Source organism: Rissa tridactyla, chromosome 4 (genome assembly GCF_028500815.1).
Source record: "Rissa tridactyla isolate bRisTri1 chromosome 4, bRisTri1.patW.cur.20221130, whole genome shotgun sequence".
NCBI lineage: Eukaryota > Metazoa > Chordata > Aves > Charadriiformes > Laridae > Rissa > Rissa tridactyla.
This window is the reverse complement of record NC_071469.1, coordinates 2,252,781-2,270,244: the sequence shown is the minus strand read 5'-3', so window position 1 is coordinate 2,270,244 and position 17,464 is coordinate 2,252,781. Positions and strand designations below refer to the sequence as shown.

The window sequence follows — 17,464 nt, the reverse complement described above, 5'->3', positions numbered from 1 at the left end:
GGGCTTTCGGTTCCCCCCCGTGCCATCGTGCAGCCGCCGGGAGCGGGGATTTGGGGGAACGACGACCCAATTCCCAGCTCCCCAGACCTCGCTGGAGCTGTGCCACCACGCTCCCTCCACAGGTTCCCAGTCCCACCGCTGCCCCGGGGCGGTCCATGGGGGAGCCAGATGCCACCGCTGTCCCCCACCGGCAAGGAGGGAGGCGGGCATCCTCCCGCTCCGATGGCTCGGCATCTCCAGGGTCTCCCACCACGGGATAAAGCGTTTCTTCGAAAAGCTCTCGGTTCCCGCCCCGGTCACCCCGGCACGGCCACGGGAGGTGACGGCGGGGCCGAGGGCAGCGAGGTCACCGGCGGCAAGGGAGCGAGGAGCCCTGGGCAGAGCTCGTCCCCTCGCCACGGGGCAGGAGGCACCGTCCCGGCATGGCCCCCACGGGTCATCTGATCCCCCACCCCCCCGCCACGTCCCAGCCGGTCGGGTATAAATCCGCTGCCCCCCGCAGAGCCCCGTGCTCCGGCATCGCCCGCCGCCGCCATGGGACGGAGTTTCTCCTTCTTCCTGCTCCTCCTCTTGCACCCGGGGCCGGGAGCCGCCGTCTCGCTCCTGCGGTACCGCTACGACTGCGGGGACTACGGCATGCAGCTGCTGGCCTACCCCTCCCGCGGCCGCACCGTCCGCTTCAAAGTCATGGGTGAGTTGGGGGTGGGTGGGTGAGTGTGAGACCCCCCCCCCACCCCCCCCCCAGCCCCCGCCAGGACCTCCTTGGGGTGACGCGTGCCGAATCTCCCTGGGCTTACCCCAAAACCGGGGTGCGGGTGCCCGGGTGGGATGAGCCCAATGGTTTGGATGAGTTTTTGGTACGGGGCGGGGTTCTGAGCATCACGGCACCCGGTTGTGCCACCTCACACACCACCCCCACCCGTGCCCATGGTGTGTCCCCCCCCCATAGATGAGTTCGGCACCCACTTTGACGTGGCCAACTGCTCCATCTGCCTCCACTGGCTCAACACCGGGGCGGACGGCGCCGTCATCTTCTCCTCCGGCTACGAGGGCTGCCATGTCCTGGTCAAGGTGAGGTTCCTGTCCCTCCCACGGTCCCCCCCCAGCGTGGTGCTGGAGGGCTGGGGGTGACCGTCCCCGTCCCCCCCCTCCGCCCCCGCCATGCCGCAGGAGGACCGCTACGTCCTGAGGGTGCAGCTGGAGGAGCTGCTGCTCAACGGGGTCCTGGCTGCCTCCTACCAAGTCAACATGACCTGCCCGCAGCTGGGGGACTACGAGATGCTCACGGGTGGCAACGTGGGCACCGAGCAGCGAGACGGCCGGGGCAACAGCGTCCACCAAAGCCAGGCCGATGTCCTTATCCCCAAGGCCCAGCCTGGTGGCCCGCAGCACGTGTCCCAGTCCGCCCTCACCGTCCCGGCACCCCAAGTCCCCTCGGAGCAGGTTCACCCTGTGGCTCAGACCCAGCCCGTCCTGGTGCACCCCGGGCTGCAGCCCCAGCCCAGCGGGGTTCGTCCAGGGCTTCAGCCCCAGCCTGGCCACGTTCTCCGGGGCCTTCAGCCCCAGCCAGGCATGGTTCATCCCGGCACCCAACCCCAGAGGGGTTTAATACGCCCGGGGATGCAGCCCCCAGCCCAGCCTGGGCTCCTTCACCCAGGGCTTCAGACTCAAAACCAGCCTGGGTTGGTGCATCCTGGGGCTCAAAACCAACCAGGTCATCTTCTACCAGGGGTTCAGACCCAAAACCAGCCTGGGTCGGTGCATCCTGGGGCTCAAAACCAACCAGGGCTCCATCGCCTCGGGGTTCAGACCCAAAACCAGCCTGGGCTCCTTCACCCGGGGCTTCAGACCCCAAACCAGCCCAGGCTGGTGCATCCTGGGGCTCAAAACCAACCACGTCATCTTCTACCAGGGGTTCAGACCCAAAACCAGCCTGGCTTGGTGCACCCTGGAGCTCAAAACCAACCAGGTCTTCTTCATCCAGGGCTCCAGCCCCAAAACCATCCTGGGTTGATCCACCCTGGAGCTCAAAACCAACCAGGTCGTCTTCTACCAGGGGGTCATACCCCAAACCGGCCCGGATTGGTGCACCCTGGAGCTCAAAACCAACCAGGTCTTCTTCATCCAGGGCTCCAGCCCCAAAACCAGCCTGGGCTGATGCACGCTGGTGCCCAGACTCAAGCAGGCTTCGTACGCTCCGGAGCTCACCCCCAAAACCAGCCGGGTTTAACTCGCCCCAGCCACCAGACACATTCCCAAACTGGTCTCCTCCGCCCCGGGCTCCAGAGCCAAACTGGGCTGCCTCGCGCCGGTTCCCAGTCCCAATCCGGCTTGGTGGGCCCAGCTCTCCAGAGCCAAACCGGACTGGTCCACGCCAACCATCCCCGGCCAGGTTTAGCGCATCCGGGACTCCAGTCTCGCCCGGGTTTGGTACGTCCGGGACTTCAGGCTCAGCTCCAACCCGGTTTGGTGCGTCCGGGACTGCAGCCCCAAGCCCAGCCCGGCTTGTTGCGTCCCGGGCTTCAATCCCAGGCCAGTCTGCTGCAATCCACGGCTCTTTTCTACCCCTCGCCAGGGGCAGGTAAGCCAAGGTGGGGGGACGGAGGGGGGCGGCCGGGGCTGGGTCCTCCTCCGCGTCCCCGAAGCGGCAGGTCACGGCTGTGAGGATGCTTTGGCAGAGGGACGCTCGGGTGGGATGCTCAAGGGGACGCCGAGGGCAGCGTTCCCCTCTCTGCCACCCCAGGCACCCAGCTGACGCGGGAGCAGTGCCAGGTGACGGTGGGGAGGATGCCCTGCTTGGCCCCCCAGGGCCGGGAGGGCTGCCTGCAGGCGGGCTGCTGCTACGATGACATGGACCGCGCGGCGCCCTGCTATTACGGCAACACAGGTAGGACTCTGAGCCGGGTCCCCGGGGCCGTTCCCATCACCCCACCGCCTTGGGCCGGCAGCCGCCCGCAGGCTGATGGGGACGGTCCCTCGTGTGCCGCAGCCACCGTGCGGTGCCTGCTGGACGGGCACTTCGTCCTGGTGGTGCCGCGGGGACTCGCCACCCAACCCTACAACCTGGACAGCGTGCGCCTGGCCAGCGGTCAGCCGGGCTGCGAGCCCCTCAGGGTGACCGAGACCTTCGTCATGTTCCGCTTCCCCGTCACCCAATGCGGCACCACCGTCCAGGTAGGGATGTGACACCCCCCCGGCCCGCTCCCCCCCTTCCCCCCCCCCCAGCAGCCGCTCAGAGCGATGGCGGGGGACCCTGACCCCCTCTGCGTGTCCGCCCCAGGTGATCGAGGACCAGCTGATCTATGAGAACCAGCTGATCTCCACCATCGACGTCCAGGGCTCCCCCCGCGGCTCCATCACACGCGACAGCATCTACATGTAAGGGGAGGGTGGGCAAAGCCGGGCAGAAAGATGGGACACCCCCCGGCCCCGCCTCGGCAAAGCCCGTCCTGCTCCCCCTCTGCCTGCAGCACCCTCCGGACCAGTTCCCCGCCCTCCTTGGCCACCGGTGGCTTGCTGGTGGGAATGGGGACCCCTGCGGCACCCACCCCTCCTCGGGCTGGGGGAGATGGTGCCATGGGGTGTGTGTGGGGGGGACTGGGGGACACAGCGGGGGGCATCCAGGTCTTTTCTGCCCCCCCCAGCCTCCAAGCTCGCTGCATCTACAACGCCAGCGACCTCCTGCCGCTCCGCATGGAGGTGGCTGTGCCCCCCACGGCCACCCCCGTGGCCATGGCGGGGCCGCTCGGGCTCCAGCTGCGCATCGCCACCGGTGAGCAACCCATCCATTGTCACCCCCCCCCCCCGCCGCCTCCTCTCCGTCACCGCCCCCCCCATCCCGCTCAGCCTCTCACCCTTCCCCCAGACGAGAGCTACAGCTCCTACCACCCCGACGGCGACTACCCCTTGGTGAGGGTGCTCCGGGACCCCATCTACGTGGAGGTTCGCCTCCTGCAGAAGACGGACCCCAACCTGGTGCTGGTCCTGCACCACTGCTGGGCGGCCCCCAGCCCCGACGCCGCGGCCGAGCCCCAGTGGCCCATCCTGGTGGACGGGTGAGCAGGGGGGAAGCGGAGGACGGAGAGGAGGCGGGGGGGGGGCACCCGCACCAACTGGAGGTCCCTCTCGCACGCCCAGCTGCCCCTACGCCGGGGACAACTACAGGACCCAACTTGTCCCCGTGGGACCGGCCTCGCCGCAGCTGCCCTTCCCGAGCCACTACCAGCGCTTCGTCATCTCCACCTTCACCTTTGTGGAGCCCCCCACCATGGCGGTGCTGGAGGGAGAGGTGAGGGTCCCCCTGAGCCCCCCAGTGTTGGCAAGCCCCCATCCCCACACCCCCAACCCCCGCCCCAGCACCTCTCCTGAGCAAACCCCCGGCTGCCCACGGTGCTGGCGCAGCATCACTGCCCCATGTTGCTCCGTGCCCTGGACCCGCAACGCCACACGCTGCTTGAGGGGGGGTTCCTGGGGGCTTGGAGCACCTTCCTCGGGGGTCCCCAGAACCTCCGGGGCCTCCAGTACCATCAGCCACTGACGTTGGCCCACCCCTGGCTTCCAGGTGTACATCTCATGCAGCGCCTCAGTGTGCCACCTGGCGCAGCCCGAGCCCTGCCGTCCCTCCTGCCAGCTGGGAGTGCCCTCACGTAAGTCTGGGTGCCACCAGCTCCTTGCCTGCCCCCTCGGCAGGTAGCCACGGGGGGAGGATCTCTGCTCTGCCAGCCCCCCAGGCTTTCTACGCCAACCCCCTGCTCCTCCGCAGGTGCCCGTCGGTCTCTGGGGGACAGGAGGAGAGCTGAAGCCGTGGGCACGGTGACCTCCCAGGGACGCATCGCCTTGCCGAAGGTCCCCAAGCTGCGGCGAGGCTGAGCCCGAAGGCGCCGGGTGAGCGCCCCTCCGAATTCCTAAATTTCGCCTTCATCCCAGCTCTAACTAAACTCTCCTCTTCCTCATCTTCCTCCCACACTTCCCTTCCTCCACACCCCTTCCTCCAGCCTGACATCTCGGGGCAAGCTGGCAAAATAAATCCACGCTGGAAAAACAAACCCAGAGGCGGCGGGGGTGCTTTGTCCGTGGGGGACGGGAGGAAAGAGGAGGGTTCCCTGTCCCAGAGCTGGTGGCCCCGGCTCTGTCACAGCCTCCTCTCCTCTGTGCTACACCTTCCCAGGAGCCTTCCTTACTCCCGGGACACCAGGGGCTGGCACGCACCGCCAGGGTGAATAGTTCTTTATTTCCATAACGAAACTAGACCACTGCTTACAAAACCTGCGCAGCCCTGCCCTCCCCTTTCCCTCCCCTCCCTCCCTCCCTTCCACACATCCATCCCCGCCGCAATCCCGGCGGCCGCAAGCATCCACCAAGCAGCGCGCCGGGGGGGGGGGTGGGGTGGGTGGGGGGTCGGAGCCTTTTGTTGCATCAAATTACAAGCAGAAAACAGAATCTAAAGCCAGAAAGAAAAAAAAAAAAAAAAAAAAAAAAAAAAAAGAGGAGACAAGGAGAGGCGCACACGAAACTGGAAAAGAAAAAAAACTAAACCAACAAATCCATGAAGCACGGGGAAGGCGACATCCAGCTTTCCCCCCCCACCACCACCTCCCTCTGCCAACAGCTACAGCAGGGGAGTCCGGAGAAGTACTGAATCATTTGCTTCCCTCCCTCCCCCCCCACCCTGATATATCCCCCCCCCCCCCCCCCCCCCCCAGCCCCTCCCACCCCAAAGCCCAGCACGACAGCGAAACCCCGGCCCAACCTCTGGGGCTACAGGCTGTAGAACTTGAGGCTCCGGTCCATGCCCGTGGAGGCAATGAACTTGGCGTGGTGGCCGAAAGCCACTCCCGTGGTGAGACCGCTGTGCTCTGGGGAAGGAAAACAGCCCGTGGTTACGACGCCGAGCGGAGTTAAACCCCGTCCGCTCCCCGCAGACCCAGGAGAGCGTTTCCTCTCCGCAGGAGGGGACCTACACGCCTCCTGCGCCCCACTACAGCCCCCCCACTCCTCACCTGTGAAGTGGAGGATTTCCGTCCACTGCTTGCAGATGTAGATCTGGACGTCCGTCCCGCCCAGGGCCAGGTAGGTGCCGCTCTGGTCAAAGATGAGAGACTTCACCTGCGGAGGAGAAGGAGAACGAAGCTTCAGAACAAGGCCAGGAAACTCTCGGGGGGAGGCAGCACCTCCGTGTCAGCGTCCCCCGAAGTGGAGGAGCACAGTCGGAATGGTGGGCACTGGGAGAGGAGCTTGCCAGCCCAGCCAGGCCATCAGGGGGGAAAGGGGACGGTCACACACCTCAAAGTTATTGTCCAGCTGCAACGTCTTGAAGTTCTTGAGCTTACGCAAATCCCAGAGCTTGACAGAAGAATCGTCCGCCGCTGTGGCCAGGTAGTAGCCGTTCTCGGAGAAGGCGATGCTGGTGATGGGGCCGGAATGTCCCGGGAAGTTGGCCACGTTGGTGCGTTCCTGAGGACAAGGCAGTTAGGGACAGGCTGTATTTTTGGGGAAAAATTCAGAAGAGGTTCCTCAAAGCCCTGCTCCAGCAGAAAAAGGCACCACACCTTGGATTAAACACTCTGCTGGGCATCAAACCGAGCTTCCCCCCCAACACGCTGCACCCCCACACCCCCAGGGGCAGCCCTACCTTCAGATCCCAGATCTTGATCTGGGAGTCCATCGTCCCTGTCCCAAAAATGAGCCCGTCCGGGTGGAACTGGGCGCAGGTGAGAGCTGCGGAGACACAGGGAGAGGGAAATTCAGAGGGTTGGGGACATTTTCTGACACCCAATCCCCCCACACGAGTCCTTGTGATCTCCAGGAACCCACAGGGAGAAAAATCCCTTCTCCGCAGGCTCGCAACAGCCTCCCCAGGGTGGGAATACTCATCTACAAGGCTTACCACAGCCAGAGCTCTCATCCGTCACCTTGGTGAGGACACGGCCTGTCTGGATATCCGAGAAAGCCCAGTACTGGAAGAAAGGACCAGTGCGATGAGTACAGATGGAGGAGAAGCAGGAGTGAGGGGGGGTGGTCTGTGGTGCAGGGACGGGTCTCACCTGGTCATCGGAAGAGCTGAGGAGGTAGTCACCTGTCGCGTGGAGGCTCAGCCCCGTCACAGAGCCCTCGTGGGCACGGACAACCTGCACGCACGAGGCGTTGGGCACAGACCAGATGCGAATAGTAGCATCGGGAGAAGCTGAGAACACCAAATCCTAGACAAAGATGAGGCAGGAAAGTTAAGGGGGAAAAAAAAAAAAAAAAAAAAAAAAAAAATCAAAAGACTTTCACCTCGCCATCTGGGAGAGCACCCTATGAGCAAGAACTGGCCCATCCCCAGTCCGCGTGAGGCGGAGACCGAACAGAGCACCAGAAAAGGGCCCAGAAAGCCCGATCTGGGGCAGCCTGGCTGTGAGGGAAGAGGCCGAACGCGGGCCTGAGCGCACCTGAGAGGGGTGGAAGACAACACTGGTAACCTTCTTGGAGTGCCCCTTGAGTGTCGCCAGGATCTGCTCCGAGCTCTTGTCAAAGACGATGACGTTTTTATCAGCCCCGCCTGGAAAAACAAAGCAGGGTGCGGTGAGAGACGGGAGTCTGTGGCCAACCAAGTCCAAGTCCATCCACTTTTCTTGGGGATCACCATCTTGAGAAGCTTTGCCACGAAGTGAGAGAATCCCTCACGCCCCTCGCCCCACCTCTATACCCCAAAAGCACAAAGAAAGGGATCTGCTCCCAAGCAGCCGCAGGCTCTTAACTGACACCACACAGTCCCCAGCAAGCGGAGGAGGCTCCCTTACCGGTGAGGATCTTGTTGGTGTCGGAAGGACAGAGGTCCAAGGCAAGGATCCCTGGGATGCTGGCGCTGTGCAGCCCCTGCGCGAGGTAGGAGGATGCCAGATTAACAGCCACAAGCAAGAAAATGCCCCCAAAGAGAAATGAGAGGCCCTGGAGGGAGCCCAGGGCGTTTCATTCCAACAGCGGGAGGCTGTGCCACGTCTAATCCAGCACAGGTCCCTGCTGGCCGTGGCACGGAGAGTCAGGACCCTCCTCCTTGCTCTGCCCAGCAGCACATCTGTCGCTTATCGATGCTGCGAAGCGGCAGAGGAGAGGCCCGGATGCCCAGCTGCACGGGGGAGTTTACGAGCCGCTGCCCACATCCCGGCACTCACCACATGCGAGGCGACCTGCCGGTATTTGCTGAGTTCCTCCGGCTTCACCAGCTCCTCTGGAACAGTCTTGCCTCTCTGGAAAAGGAAAACAGTGAGAAGATAAACATCAGCATCCCAGGGCACGGCACATCCTGGCTGCTGCAGCATCTTCGGAGCGAAACGGGGCCACTTACCTTCTTACGCTCCGTGGTCAGCACCGTAGCCTTGTCTTGAAGCTGCAAAACAAGAGGAGGGTGGTCACAGACTGCCTGGGGCTCCCACGGAGGGTGGCTGGAGAAAAGCCACCGCCGAAGGCCGTAGCAGCGCAAGTAGAAGACCTCTTACCTTCTGGATGATCTCGGGGGTCATGCCCGCAAGTTCTCCCAGATCCATGGACTCCCCAGCTCCCTGCAGGGGACAGAAAAAGGGGCTGGTTACACCCAGAGGGGGAAGGCAGGGAAAACGAGCAGGAGGACCGAGGGGAAAAGTGCCAAGAGGGACAGTGGGGACTCACCGCCACGTTTGGCTGGGCGGATGGCACCGTCTGGGGCACGATGAGACCAGCCTGTGGCTTCAGAGTCGCCAGAGCTGCGGAGGCAGAGAAAAGCTGTGAGTTTAACATACATTGAAGGGGAAAGGAGACCGCATCCAGCACAGCGATCGCTACCAAGACTACTTGCTGCTGGGCCACACGCTGCTCGCTCCTCCCCAGCTCCCTCTCCCCGAGACCCACAACCCTCACCCCACCCCACGTCACCTTCTCTGGCGGCGGTGACCTCCTTGGTGAGCCGAGCAATGACACGGCAGGCGGCATCGTGCTGGTAGAGCGCGTGGGACAACTCCTGGCGCGTAGTCTGCAGCTGTTGGCGGAGGGTGAAGCTGTGCAGCATGACGGCATCCTAGCAGGGATGGAGGCCGAGTCAGGCAGGGAAAGGCGTCAGCCCCAGTGCAGGCAGCTGCCGGCGCTCAGCTCCGTTCCCAGCCACGACCCAGCACTTACCCACTCATCCTGCAGAGCTTTCAGGATGGCTGGGATGCTCGTGGCAGATGGAGGCTTGGGCCGGATGGGGTGGGCAACTGCCAACGAGAGAGCATGAACACATTAATCGTGTCCTCAACGCCCCTGTCGATCGCTTTAGACACTGCTGTCTGTATGTCCCCCAGCATCCTGACCCCCGCAGCTCAGCTTTCTGACCACATCAGGCTGACGGTTTGCCTCCCCCGGCTACCAGGGAGAGCATCGTGGGTTTATCATAGAATCACAGAATGGTTTGGGTTGGAAGGGACCTTAAAGATCACCTCATTCCAGTCCCCTGCCCTGAGCAGGGACACCTCCCACCAGCCCAGGTTGCTCCAAGCCCCGTCCAACCTGGCCTTGAACCCCTCCAGGGATGGGGCAGCCACAGCTTCTCTGGGCAACCTGGGCCAGGGGCTCACCACCCTCACAGCCAAGAATTTCTTCCCAATATCTCATGCAAATCTCCCCTCTTGCAGTGGAAAACCCTTCCCCCTCGTCCCACGGCTCCCCTCCCTGATCCAGAGTCCCTCCCCAGCTTTCCTGGAGCCCCTTGAGGGCCTGGAAGGGGCTGGAAGGTCTCCGCGGAGCCTTCTCTTCTCCAGGCTGAACCCCCCCAGCTCTCTCAGCCTGTCCTCCCAGCAGAGGGGCTCCAGCCCTCCCAGCATCTCCGGGGCCTCCTCTGGCCCCGCTCCAACACCTCCGTGTCCTTCTGCTGTTGGTGCCCCAGAGCTGGAGGCAGCACTGCAGGGGGGTCTCCCCGAGCGCAGCAGAGGGGCAGAATCCCCCCGCTCGCCCTGCTGCCCACGCTGCTGGGGATGCAGCCCAGGCCGCAGGGGGCTTTCTGGCTGCCAACGCACGTTGCCGGCTCGTGTTGAGCTTCTCGTCCACCAACACCCCCAAGTCCTTCTCCGCAGGGCTGCTCTCCAGCCATTCTCCGCCCAGCCTGGATTTGCGCTTGGGATTGCCCCTGCCCACGTGCACGACCTTTCACCTTGTTGAACTCCATGAGGTTGGCACGGTCCCACCTCTGAAGCCTGTCCAGCTCCCTCTGGATGCCTTCCCTTCCCTCCAGCGTGCCAACGGCACCACACAGCTAGGTGTTGTCAGCAAATGAGTTGAGCCCGCAGTCCATGACACCGACAAAGATACCAATCCCAACACCAACCCCTGAAGAACTCCGCTGGGGAGAACATCATGGATGTCCCTCGGGAAATCCTTTCTCAGGGTGCCACCCCCCAACAGGGACTCCCAGCTCCCCCCAGACCGGCCACGGTGGCCAGGGCCTTCCCCTGGGGGAACCGCCACCATCCCCCCGTCCCGTCCCGCCACCTTTGATGTCAATGAGCTGCTCCTCGGAGAGTGGCTGGTTGTTGACGGGGTCGGTGCCGTTCTCGGCGATGTATTTCTCGATCAGCCGCCGCTCGTAGACGTGGTTGGAGACCGGGGAGACGCAGGGGTGCTCGGGCACCTCGTTGGAAACTGGGGGAGGGAGGGATGAGAACGGGGGTTACGGCACCATTCCTGGTAAACCCCTAAGCAGCAGCCTTAGAGCCCAGTAAGCCCCTAACAGCAACCTCACAACCCGGTAAGCCTCTAACGGTCACCCACAGCTCGGTAAATCCCTAAATGGTAACCCTACAGCCCGGTATCCCTCTCCTGGTAACCCCTAAACGGTAATCCTACAGGCCTGTATCCCTCTCCCGGTAACCCGGGATACCACAGGCCCGTAATCCCCTGCCCCGGTAACCTCCCCAGCCCCCGTAACCCCGCAGCCCGGTAATCGCCCGCCCGGTAATCCCACAGCCCAGTATCCTCCTCCCGGTAACCCCCTCCCGGTCACCCTCCCGCCCCGGTAACCCCCTCCCGGTTAACCCCTCGCCCCTCGGGGCCTTCCCCGCGGCCTCCTCACTCACTGGAGCAGATGAGGGCCATGGCGGACGCCGAGCAGCCACTGCTCTCCGACTGCGGCCCCCTCCGGTTCCGGTGGCGGCTCCGGTTCTGGGTCTGGGTCTGGTTCTGGGTCTGGTTCCGGTTCCGGCGGGCGCGCGCGGCGGGCGCGACGTCCCCAACGGCTCACGCGGGCGCCGCCGGAAACGGAAGCGCTCCCGGCCTGCACCGCGCCAGCGCGCGACACTCTCTCTCACACACACACACCCCCCCCCCGGGGAACGGCGCCTCCCGGCATGCCCCGCGCGCCGCCACGGGGGTGGGGCGAGGCGACGACGACACACACACGTTACCATAGCGACCGCGTCCCGGCATGCACCGGGGCGCTCACGGCGCCGCCCGGACTACAACTCCCGTCGTGCCCCGCGGCGGCGGGAGTGCAGAGCGCGCTCTCCCGCCCGCCCGGCTCCGCAGCGCCCCCGTGCGGCAGCGGTGAGCGCCACCCCACCCCTGCGGGGCACCGAGCGTGGCGGGGGGGGGGGGAACCGGGGGGACCCTGAGGGACCGGGGGGCGGGGGTCCCGGTGGTGGTGGTGCCTACGGGGGGGAGAGACGGGGTGGGGGGGCGCGGGGGTGGGAGTATCGGGGGTGGTACCGGAGGGGTTGGGGGTACCGGAGGGGGGGGGTCCCGGGGGTGGGAGGTCCCGGAGTGACCCGGGGTGGGAGAACGGACAGGGTGGGGGGGCCGAGGGGGGGACCCTCGGGGAGGGGATATACGGGATGGGGGTACCGGGGGTGGTACCGGGGGGATTTGGGGGTACTGGCGGGGGAGGTCCCGGGGGTGGGAGGTCCCGGGTGACGCGGTGGGGGGACACGGACAGGATGGGGGTCCCAGGGGTGGGGGGACCAGGGAGGGTAACGGGGGGTAACGGGGGTGGGGAGGTCCCGAAGTCACCCGGGGTGGTGACAGATGGGGGGGCGGTAGCGGGGGACAGACCGGGGGGGGGGGGGGGGATGTCGCGGGGGGATTGGGGGTTATCGGGGGGGGGGGGCGGGGGGGAACCGAGTCTGGGGGGGGGGGGTGTCCCCGGGGTGGGCCGGGGGTGGGTAACAGACAGGGTGGGGGGTTCCGGGTGTAGGAGGACTCACGGGGGCAGGGGGGGGAGGCCCGGGGGGATTGGGGGGTACCGGGGAGGGGGGGGGGCGTAGAACCGGGGTGGGGGGGGTCCCGGGGGAACCGGGGCCGCCCCCCCCCCTCCGCCCCGTGCCCTTGGGCAGGGCAGGCGCCCGCGTCCCGCTGACGCCCGTCCTAAATATAGCCGGGGGGGCCACGGTGTGTGGGGGGGGGGACACAGACGACACACAGGCCCGCGGCCCCTCCCGGAGCCCAGCGGCGGAGGAGGGGGGGGGACACACACACGCACCCCCACTGTCCCCTGACCCCCCCCCCCCAAAGTCTCGGTGCCACCCCGCTGTCCCCGCAGAGCCAGGCCCCGAGATGGAGGGCGAGCGGGGGGGGCGCCGGGCCCCTGCTGGCCCTGCTGCTGTGGGTCCCCCTCCTGGGGGTGCGGCGCGGCGGCGGCTGGGGGGGGGGGACCGGGCGGAGGAACGAGAGGGACGATGGCTTCCGGGGTGCCACCGCCGGCGACGACCCGCTGTCACGCCTGGGACAAGCCGCCTGGGCGGCCACCGAGAGCTGGCTGGGCCCCCAGCCCCTGCGGCTAGTGGCCGAGGTAAATTCCAGCCCCTCTGTGTCCCCCGCGCCCCCCCCCCCCCCCCCGCCCCCAACCAAATGTGTCCCCCCCCGCCGTGTCACCTCGGCCCCGTTTGTCCCCCACAGAGCCTCTCCGCCACCCTCTGGGTGGTCTCCTCGGGGATCTCGGTGGCCCTGACCACGTTCTGCAGGATCCTGGGGGACCTCCTGGCTACCACTGGCCACAGCGGTGAGCTCTGGTTTTTGCGCGGGGGGGTGGGGGGGGGGGCAACCCGTTTTTGGCACCCGTCCCCGGTGCCACCACCGCGGTGGGTGACACCCGCCTCCCCTCCCAGGTGACCGGCTGCTTCTTCGCACGGTGGCCTTGGCTCCCGCCGAGGTTCAGCGGGTCCTGCTGTGGGGGCTGGCGGCCGCCGCGGCCTCTTGGCTACTAGCCCGCCTGCGGGGGCTATGCTGCCTCTGCTGCGCTGGGCGAAGCTCTGCTGTTTCCTGGCCGCTTTCCTCCACGTCGCGACATGTCGCGAGAGCCCCACCACCCAGGCGGGGCTGCTGCTGGGGCTCTGGGTGCTCTACGGCTTGCTGGGGGGGGGGCTAGTGGCCCCCCCCGGCCCTAGCCCCCAGCTGGAAGCCGCCTTGCGCAGCCTGGAGTGGAAAGTGGAGGAGCTGCGGCGGCGGCAGAGGTGGGGGGGGCCCCGAAACCGGGAGGAGTGACACCCCCCCCCCCCTTTAAAACCGGGAGGAGTGGCCCCCCCCCCCCCCCCGCCAAAATCGGGAGGAGTGACCCCCCCCCCTTTTTTGTCCCTGCGGGGGAGGGGGGGGACAGCACCGTCCCCAGCGCCCCCCCTCGCCTTGGCTCTGTTGTATCCCCCCCCCCACCGCCAAGCATGTGTCCTCCCTGCTGAGCCCCCCCCCCCGCGGTTCTCCCTGGGGACCCTGCTGTCATTAGCCCCCCCACCCCCCCCCACCTCGGGGGGGGGGATACCAGTCCTGGAGCCCCCCCCCCCGTCTTGGGGGTCACAGAGATGTGTGTCCCCCCCCCACCAATGGGGCACCCCCAAAGCTTGGGACCTGCTCACAGTGCCTTCACGCAAGCCAAGAGTGCCTTCCCCTGGCGGGGGGGGGCGCTCGTATGTGCCCCCCCCCCCCCCCCCCCCCGCCCCAAATCCAGCCCCACTGCGGAGGGGGAGCCCACCCTGAGCCCCCCACCTTGGGGAACCACGCTGGGGGGAGCCCCCACCCCGGCCATCGCCCCCAGCCCAAAGTTGGGGGGGGGGGTCTCTTTGTGCGGGGGGGGGATGACACACACACAGTCGTGTCCGTCCCCCCCCTCCCGGGGGGGCCACCCCCCCGCTGTCGGTTTTGGGGTTCGAAGCTGCTTTTTGAACTGTTTTTGATATGTGGGTCGGAATAAACACGGTTTTATGCCCCCCCCCCGGCTCGGCTGCTTCCCGCGGGAAAGGGGTACGGAAGCTGGGGGGGGGAAGGGGGGGGGGGGGCTGGTTTTTAGGGGGTGGGGGGGGGTGCCCTGCGCGTGTCCCTCCCCCCTCTGTTTGCCCAGTGCTGAGCACCGCGGCGGGGGGGCGGGGGGTTGATCCGTGCCAGGATCCGTCCCCTTCTCCGTGTCCCCGTCGTCCTCCAGCCGTCCTGGTTGCTGGGCCCCCCCCTCCCCGGCCTTCCCTCCAGTCGCTCCCAGTGCCTCCCAGTGCCTCCCAGTCCCTCCCAGTGCCTCCCAGTTGCCCTGATGGGGGTGGGAAGGGGGAGGATGGAGGGCAGGCGGTGTGGGAGCCCCCTCCCTGCTCCGGGGTCTTTCCACATGGATGGGGATGGGGAGAGGGAGCGGGGATGGATGGGATGGGATGGGAGAGGATGGGATGGGGATGGGGATGGGATGGGAATGGGAGAGGATGGGACAGGGACAGGAATGGGGATGGGATGGGGATGAGGAGAGGGAACGGGGGATGGGGACAGGAACGGGGACAGGGGATGGGGATGGGGACACAATGGGGAACGGGGATGGGGACGGGGATGGGATAGGGATGGGAAAAAGGAGATAGGGAATGGGGATGGGGAGCGGGAATGGGGAACAGGGATGGGGATGGAGAACGGAGATGGGGGATGGAGAACGGGGATGGGAATGGGGATGGGGATGGGATAGGGATGGGGACAGGAACAGAGACGGGAATGGGGAACGGGGATGGGGACGGGAATGGAGAACGGGGATGGGGATAGGGATGGTGACGGATGGGGATGGGGACAGGGATGGGGATGGGGGTGGGGGACAGGGATGGGGACAAGAATGGGGAACAGGAATGGGGACGGGGATGGGGAATGGAGAACGGGGATGGGGATAGGGATGGTGACGGATGGGGATGGGGACAGGGATGGGGATGGGGGTGGGGGACAGGGATGGAGGACAAGAATGGGGAACAGGAATGGGGACGGGGATGGGGAATGGAGATCGGAATGGGGATAGGGACAGGGGTGGGGAACGGGGATGGGGATGGGGCTAGTGACGAGGATGGGGAAGGTGGATGGGGACAGGGATGGAGAACAGGGATGGGGAATGGAGTGGTGATGAGGAGTGGGATGGAGATGGGGAATGGGATGGGGAACAGGAGTGGGGAGCAGGGATGGGGACAGGAATGGGGGGACAGGGACAGGGAACGTAGATGGAGACAGGGATGGGGACGGGGACGAGGAATGGGGACGGGGACGAGGAATGGGGATGGGGGAATGGGGATAGGGAACGGAGACGGAGACAGGGATGAGGGACAGGGCTGGGGAACGGGGCTGGGGATGAGGAGCGGGATGGGGACATGGACGGGGAGCAGGGATGGGGACGGGGTGGGGATGAGGAGCGGGATGGGACACGGACGGGGAGCAGGGATGGGGGACGGGGTGGGGATGAGGAGCGGGATGGGGACACGGACGGGGAGCAGGGATGGGGACGGGTGGGGATGAGGAGCGGGATGGGGACACGGACGGGGAGCAGGGATGGGGACGGGGTGGGGATGAGGAGCGGGGCTGGGGAACGGGGCTGGGCTCAGGGGTGCGGAGCGGCGCCGGGGCTGGAGCCGTGCCCGGCGCTGGGCAGGGCCGGTGTTTAGGACCCGGCGGGACGAGGCGGCGCCGGTGCCGGTCCCGCACCCGGCCCCATTGTCTGGGCGCGGAGGCGGAGGGACGGGAGCGGCGGCGCCGGCAGCACGGACGCGGAGCGGAGCCCTCCCGGCCATGGCCCCCGCACCGGCACCGCCACCGGCACCGCCACCGGCGACCCGGCTGGCGCTGCTGGCCGCCGCCCTGCTCTGCGCCTCAGGTGAGTGCGGCCGCACCGCACCGGCACCGGCACCGGCACCGGCACCGGCGGCATCCCCGATGGATGGCGGGGGGGGATCATCCCGCCTGGATCCCCCCTTCCCGCCGCGGTGCCGGGATCCGGGCTCTAACCCGCATTCGGGATCCCGAGGGGATGCCCCGGGGAAGGTGGGATCCGCTGGAATCCCGGGGGGGGGTGTGTGTGTGTGTGTGAATCTTACCCACCCCCCCGCCCCCTCCGTCCACACGGGATCCCCGCAGCCCGGGGGGATCCGCTCCCCACCACCCCCCCCCCGCCCCCGCCCCGACCCACGGGAACCCGGGATGTGCCTCGGTTCTCTCCCCCCCGGTCCCAGCTCACCGGATCCCCCGCGATCTGCCCCTTCCCAGGGCCACGGGGAGCTGGGGGATCGAGTGGGATCTGTCCCTGGATCCATCCCCGATCCGTGGCTACCGGGCGTCCCGGCGGGATCTGCCCTCTCCCATGGCCACAGGGAGCTGGGGATCGAGTGGGATCTGTCCCTGGATCCGTCCCTGGATCAGACCCGGGGCCCGTGGCTACTGGTCGTCCCGGCAGGATCTGCTCTCTCCCATGGCCACGAGGAGCTGGGGATCGAGTGGGATCTGTCCCTGGATCCATCCCTGGATCCGTGGCTACCGGGCTTCCCGGCGGGATCTGCCCTCTCCCATGGCCACAGGGAGCTGGGGATCGAGTGGGATCTGTCCCTGGATCAGATCCGGGACCAGTGGCTACTGGTTGTCCCGACAGGATCTGCTCTCTCCCATGGCCACGAGGAGCTAGGGATCAAGTGGGATCTGTCTTTGGATCCGTGGCTACAGGGTATCCCGATGGGATCTGCCCCCTCCTGCGGCCACGGGGAGCTGGGGATCGAGTGGGATCTGTCCCTGGATCCGGCCCTGGATCTGTGGCTACTGGGCATCCCAGTGGGATCTGCCCTCTCCCATGGCCACTGGGAGCTGGGGATCGAGTGGGGATCTGTCCCTGGATCTGTGGCTACTGGGCATCCCGGTGGGATCTGTTCCATGCTCAGGGGGATCCCGGTGAGCTGGATCCCCTGACCCTGATCCCACCCCGGGGGATCCGTCACCGTCCCTCTCCCTGCGGGGGGAGCTTTTCCCCCCCCCGCCGCTGGCAGCCTGACGAGCGGCGCTTCGTTAGCGGGGAGCAGCCAGGCCTGGGAAAGGGGGGGGGACGACCGTGCTTCCTCCCCCCACCCCCGCCCCACGCTGCCCCCGACACCAGTGGATGCCACGCCGCCCCCCCTCACCCACTCCTGGGGGGCACCGGGGGGGGGGGGGGGGCTGTGCCGTGCCAAGGCAGCGCCGAGCGGCGAACATGGAGGTGGGCACGGAGGAGACCCCCCCCCCCTCCCCTGCC

General features: G+C 66.7%; 3 protein-coding genes across 6 annotated transcripts; 2 read left to right on the top strand and 1 right to left on the bottom strand.

The window, feature by feature from the left end:
• The first annotated feature begins 507 nt into the window (after positions 1-507).
• Positions 508-5,026, top strand: ZP1 (zona pellucida glycoprotein 1). Of its 4 annotated transcripts, none has more exons than XM_054199514.1 (11): positions 508-691; positions 950-1,071; positions 1,171-2,581; positions 2,744-2,887; positions 2,990-3,174; positions 3,281-3,378; positions 3,645-3,772; positions 3,866-4,055; positions 4,138-4,288; positions 4,562-4,646; positions 4,763-5,026. In XM_054199514.1, exons 1-11 carry the CDS (start codon positions 535-537, stop codon positions 4,867-4,869), a joined length of 2,778 nt encoding a protein of 925 aa, XP_054055489.1. In that variant the 5' UTR covers positions 508-534; the 3' UTR covers positions 4,870-5,026. The 4 variants fall into 4 exon arrangements, with proteins under 4 accessions (XP_054055489.1, XP_054055487.1, XP_054055485.1 ...); XM_054199510.1 differs by having other exon boundaries at positions 527-691; positions 3,847-4,055; XM_054199512.1 differs by having other exon boundaries at positions 3,847-4,288.
• A 687-nt stretch (positions 5,027-5,713) lies between these two features.
• On the bottom strand, positions 5,714-11,370 carry PRPF19 (pre-mRNA processing factor 19). The gene is made up of 16 exons (XM_054200983.1): positions 11,064-11,370; positions 10,480-10,629; positions 9,133-9,209; positions 8,890-9,031; positions 8,647-8,720; positions 8,478-8,540; positions 8,327-8,368; positions 8,154-8,228; positions 7,782-7,857; positions 7,431-7,540; positions 7,044-7,199; positions 6,887-6,956; positions 6,632-6,717; positions 6,283-6,453; positions 6,000-6,105; positions 5,714-5,855 (listed from the first exon to the last, which is right to left on the bottom strand). The coding sequence occupies exons 1-16, from the start codon at positions 11,080-11,082 to the stop codon at positions 5,758-5,760; spliced, it is 1,515 nt and encodes a 504-aa protein (XP_054056958.1). The 5' UTR covers positions 11,083-11,370; the 3' UTR covers positions 5,714-5,757.
• TMEM109 (transmembrane protein 109) lies at positions 11,348-14,163 on the top strand. The gene is given in 5 exon segments (XM_054200984.1): positions 11,348-11,529; positions 12,493-12,769; positions 12,877-12,979; positions 13,086-13,199; positions 13,202-14,163. Coding segments are annotated over 5 exon segments (873 nt in total). The 5' UTR covers positions 11,348-11,410; the 3' UTR covers positions 13,462-14,163.
• Positions 14,164-17,464: the final 3,301 nt, after the last annotated feature.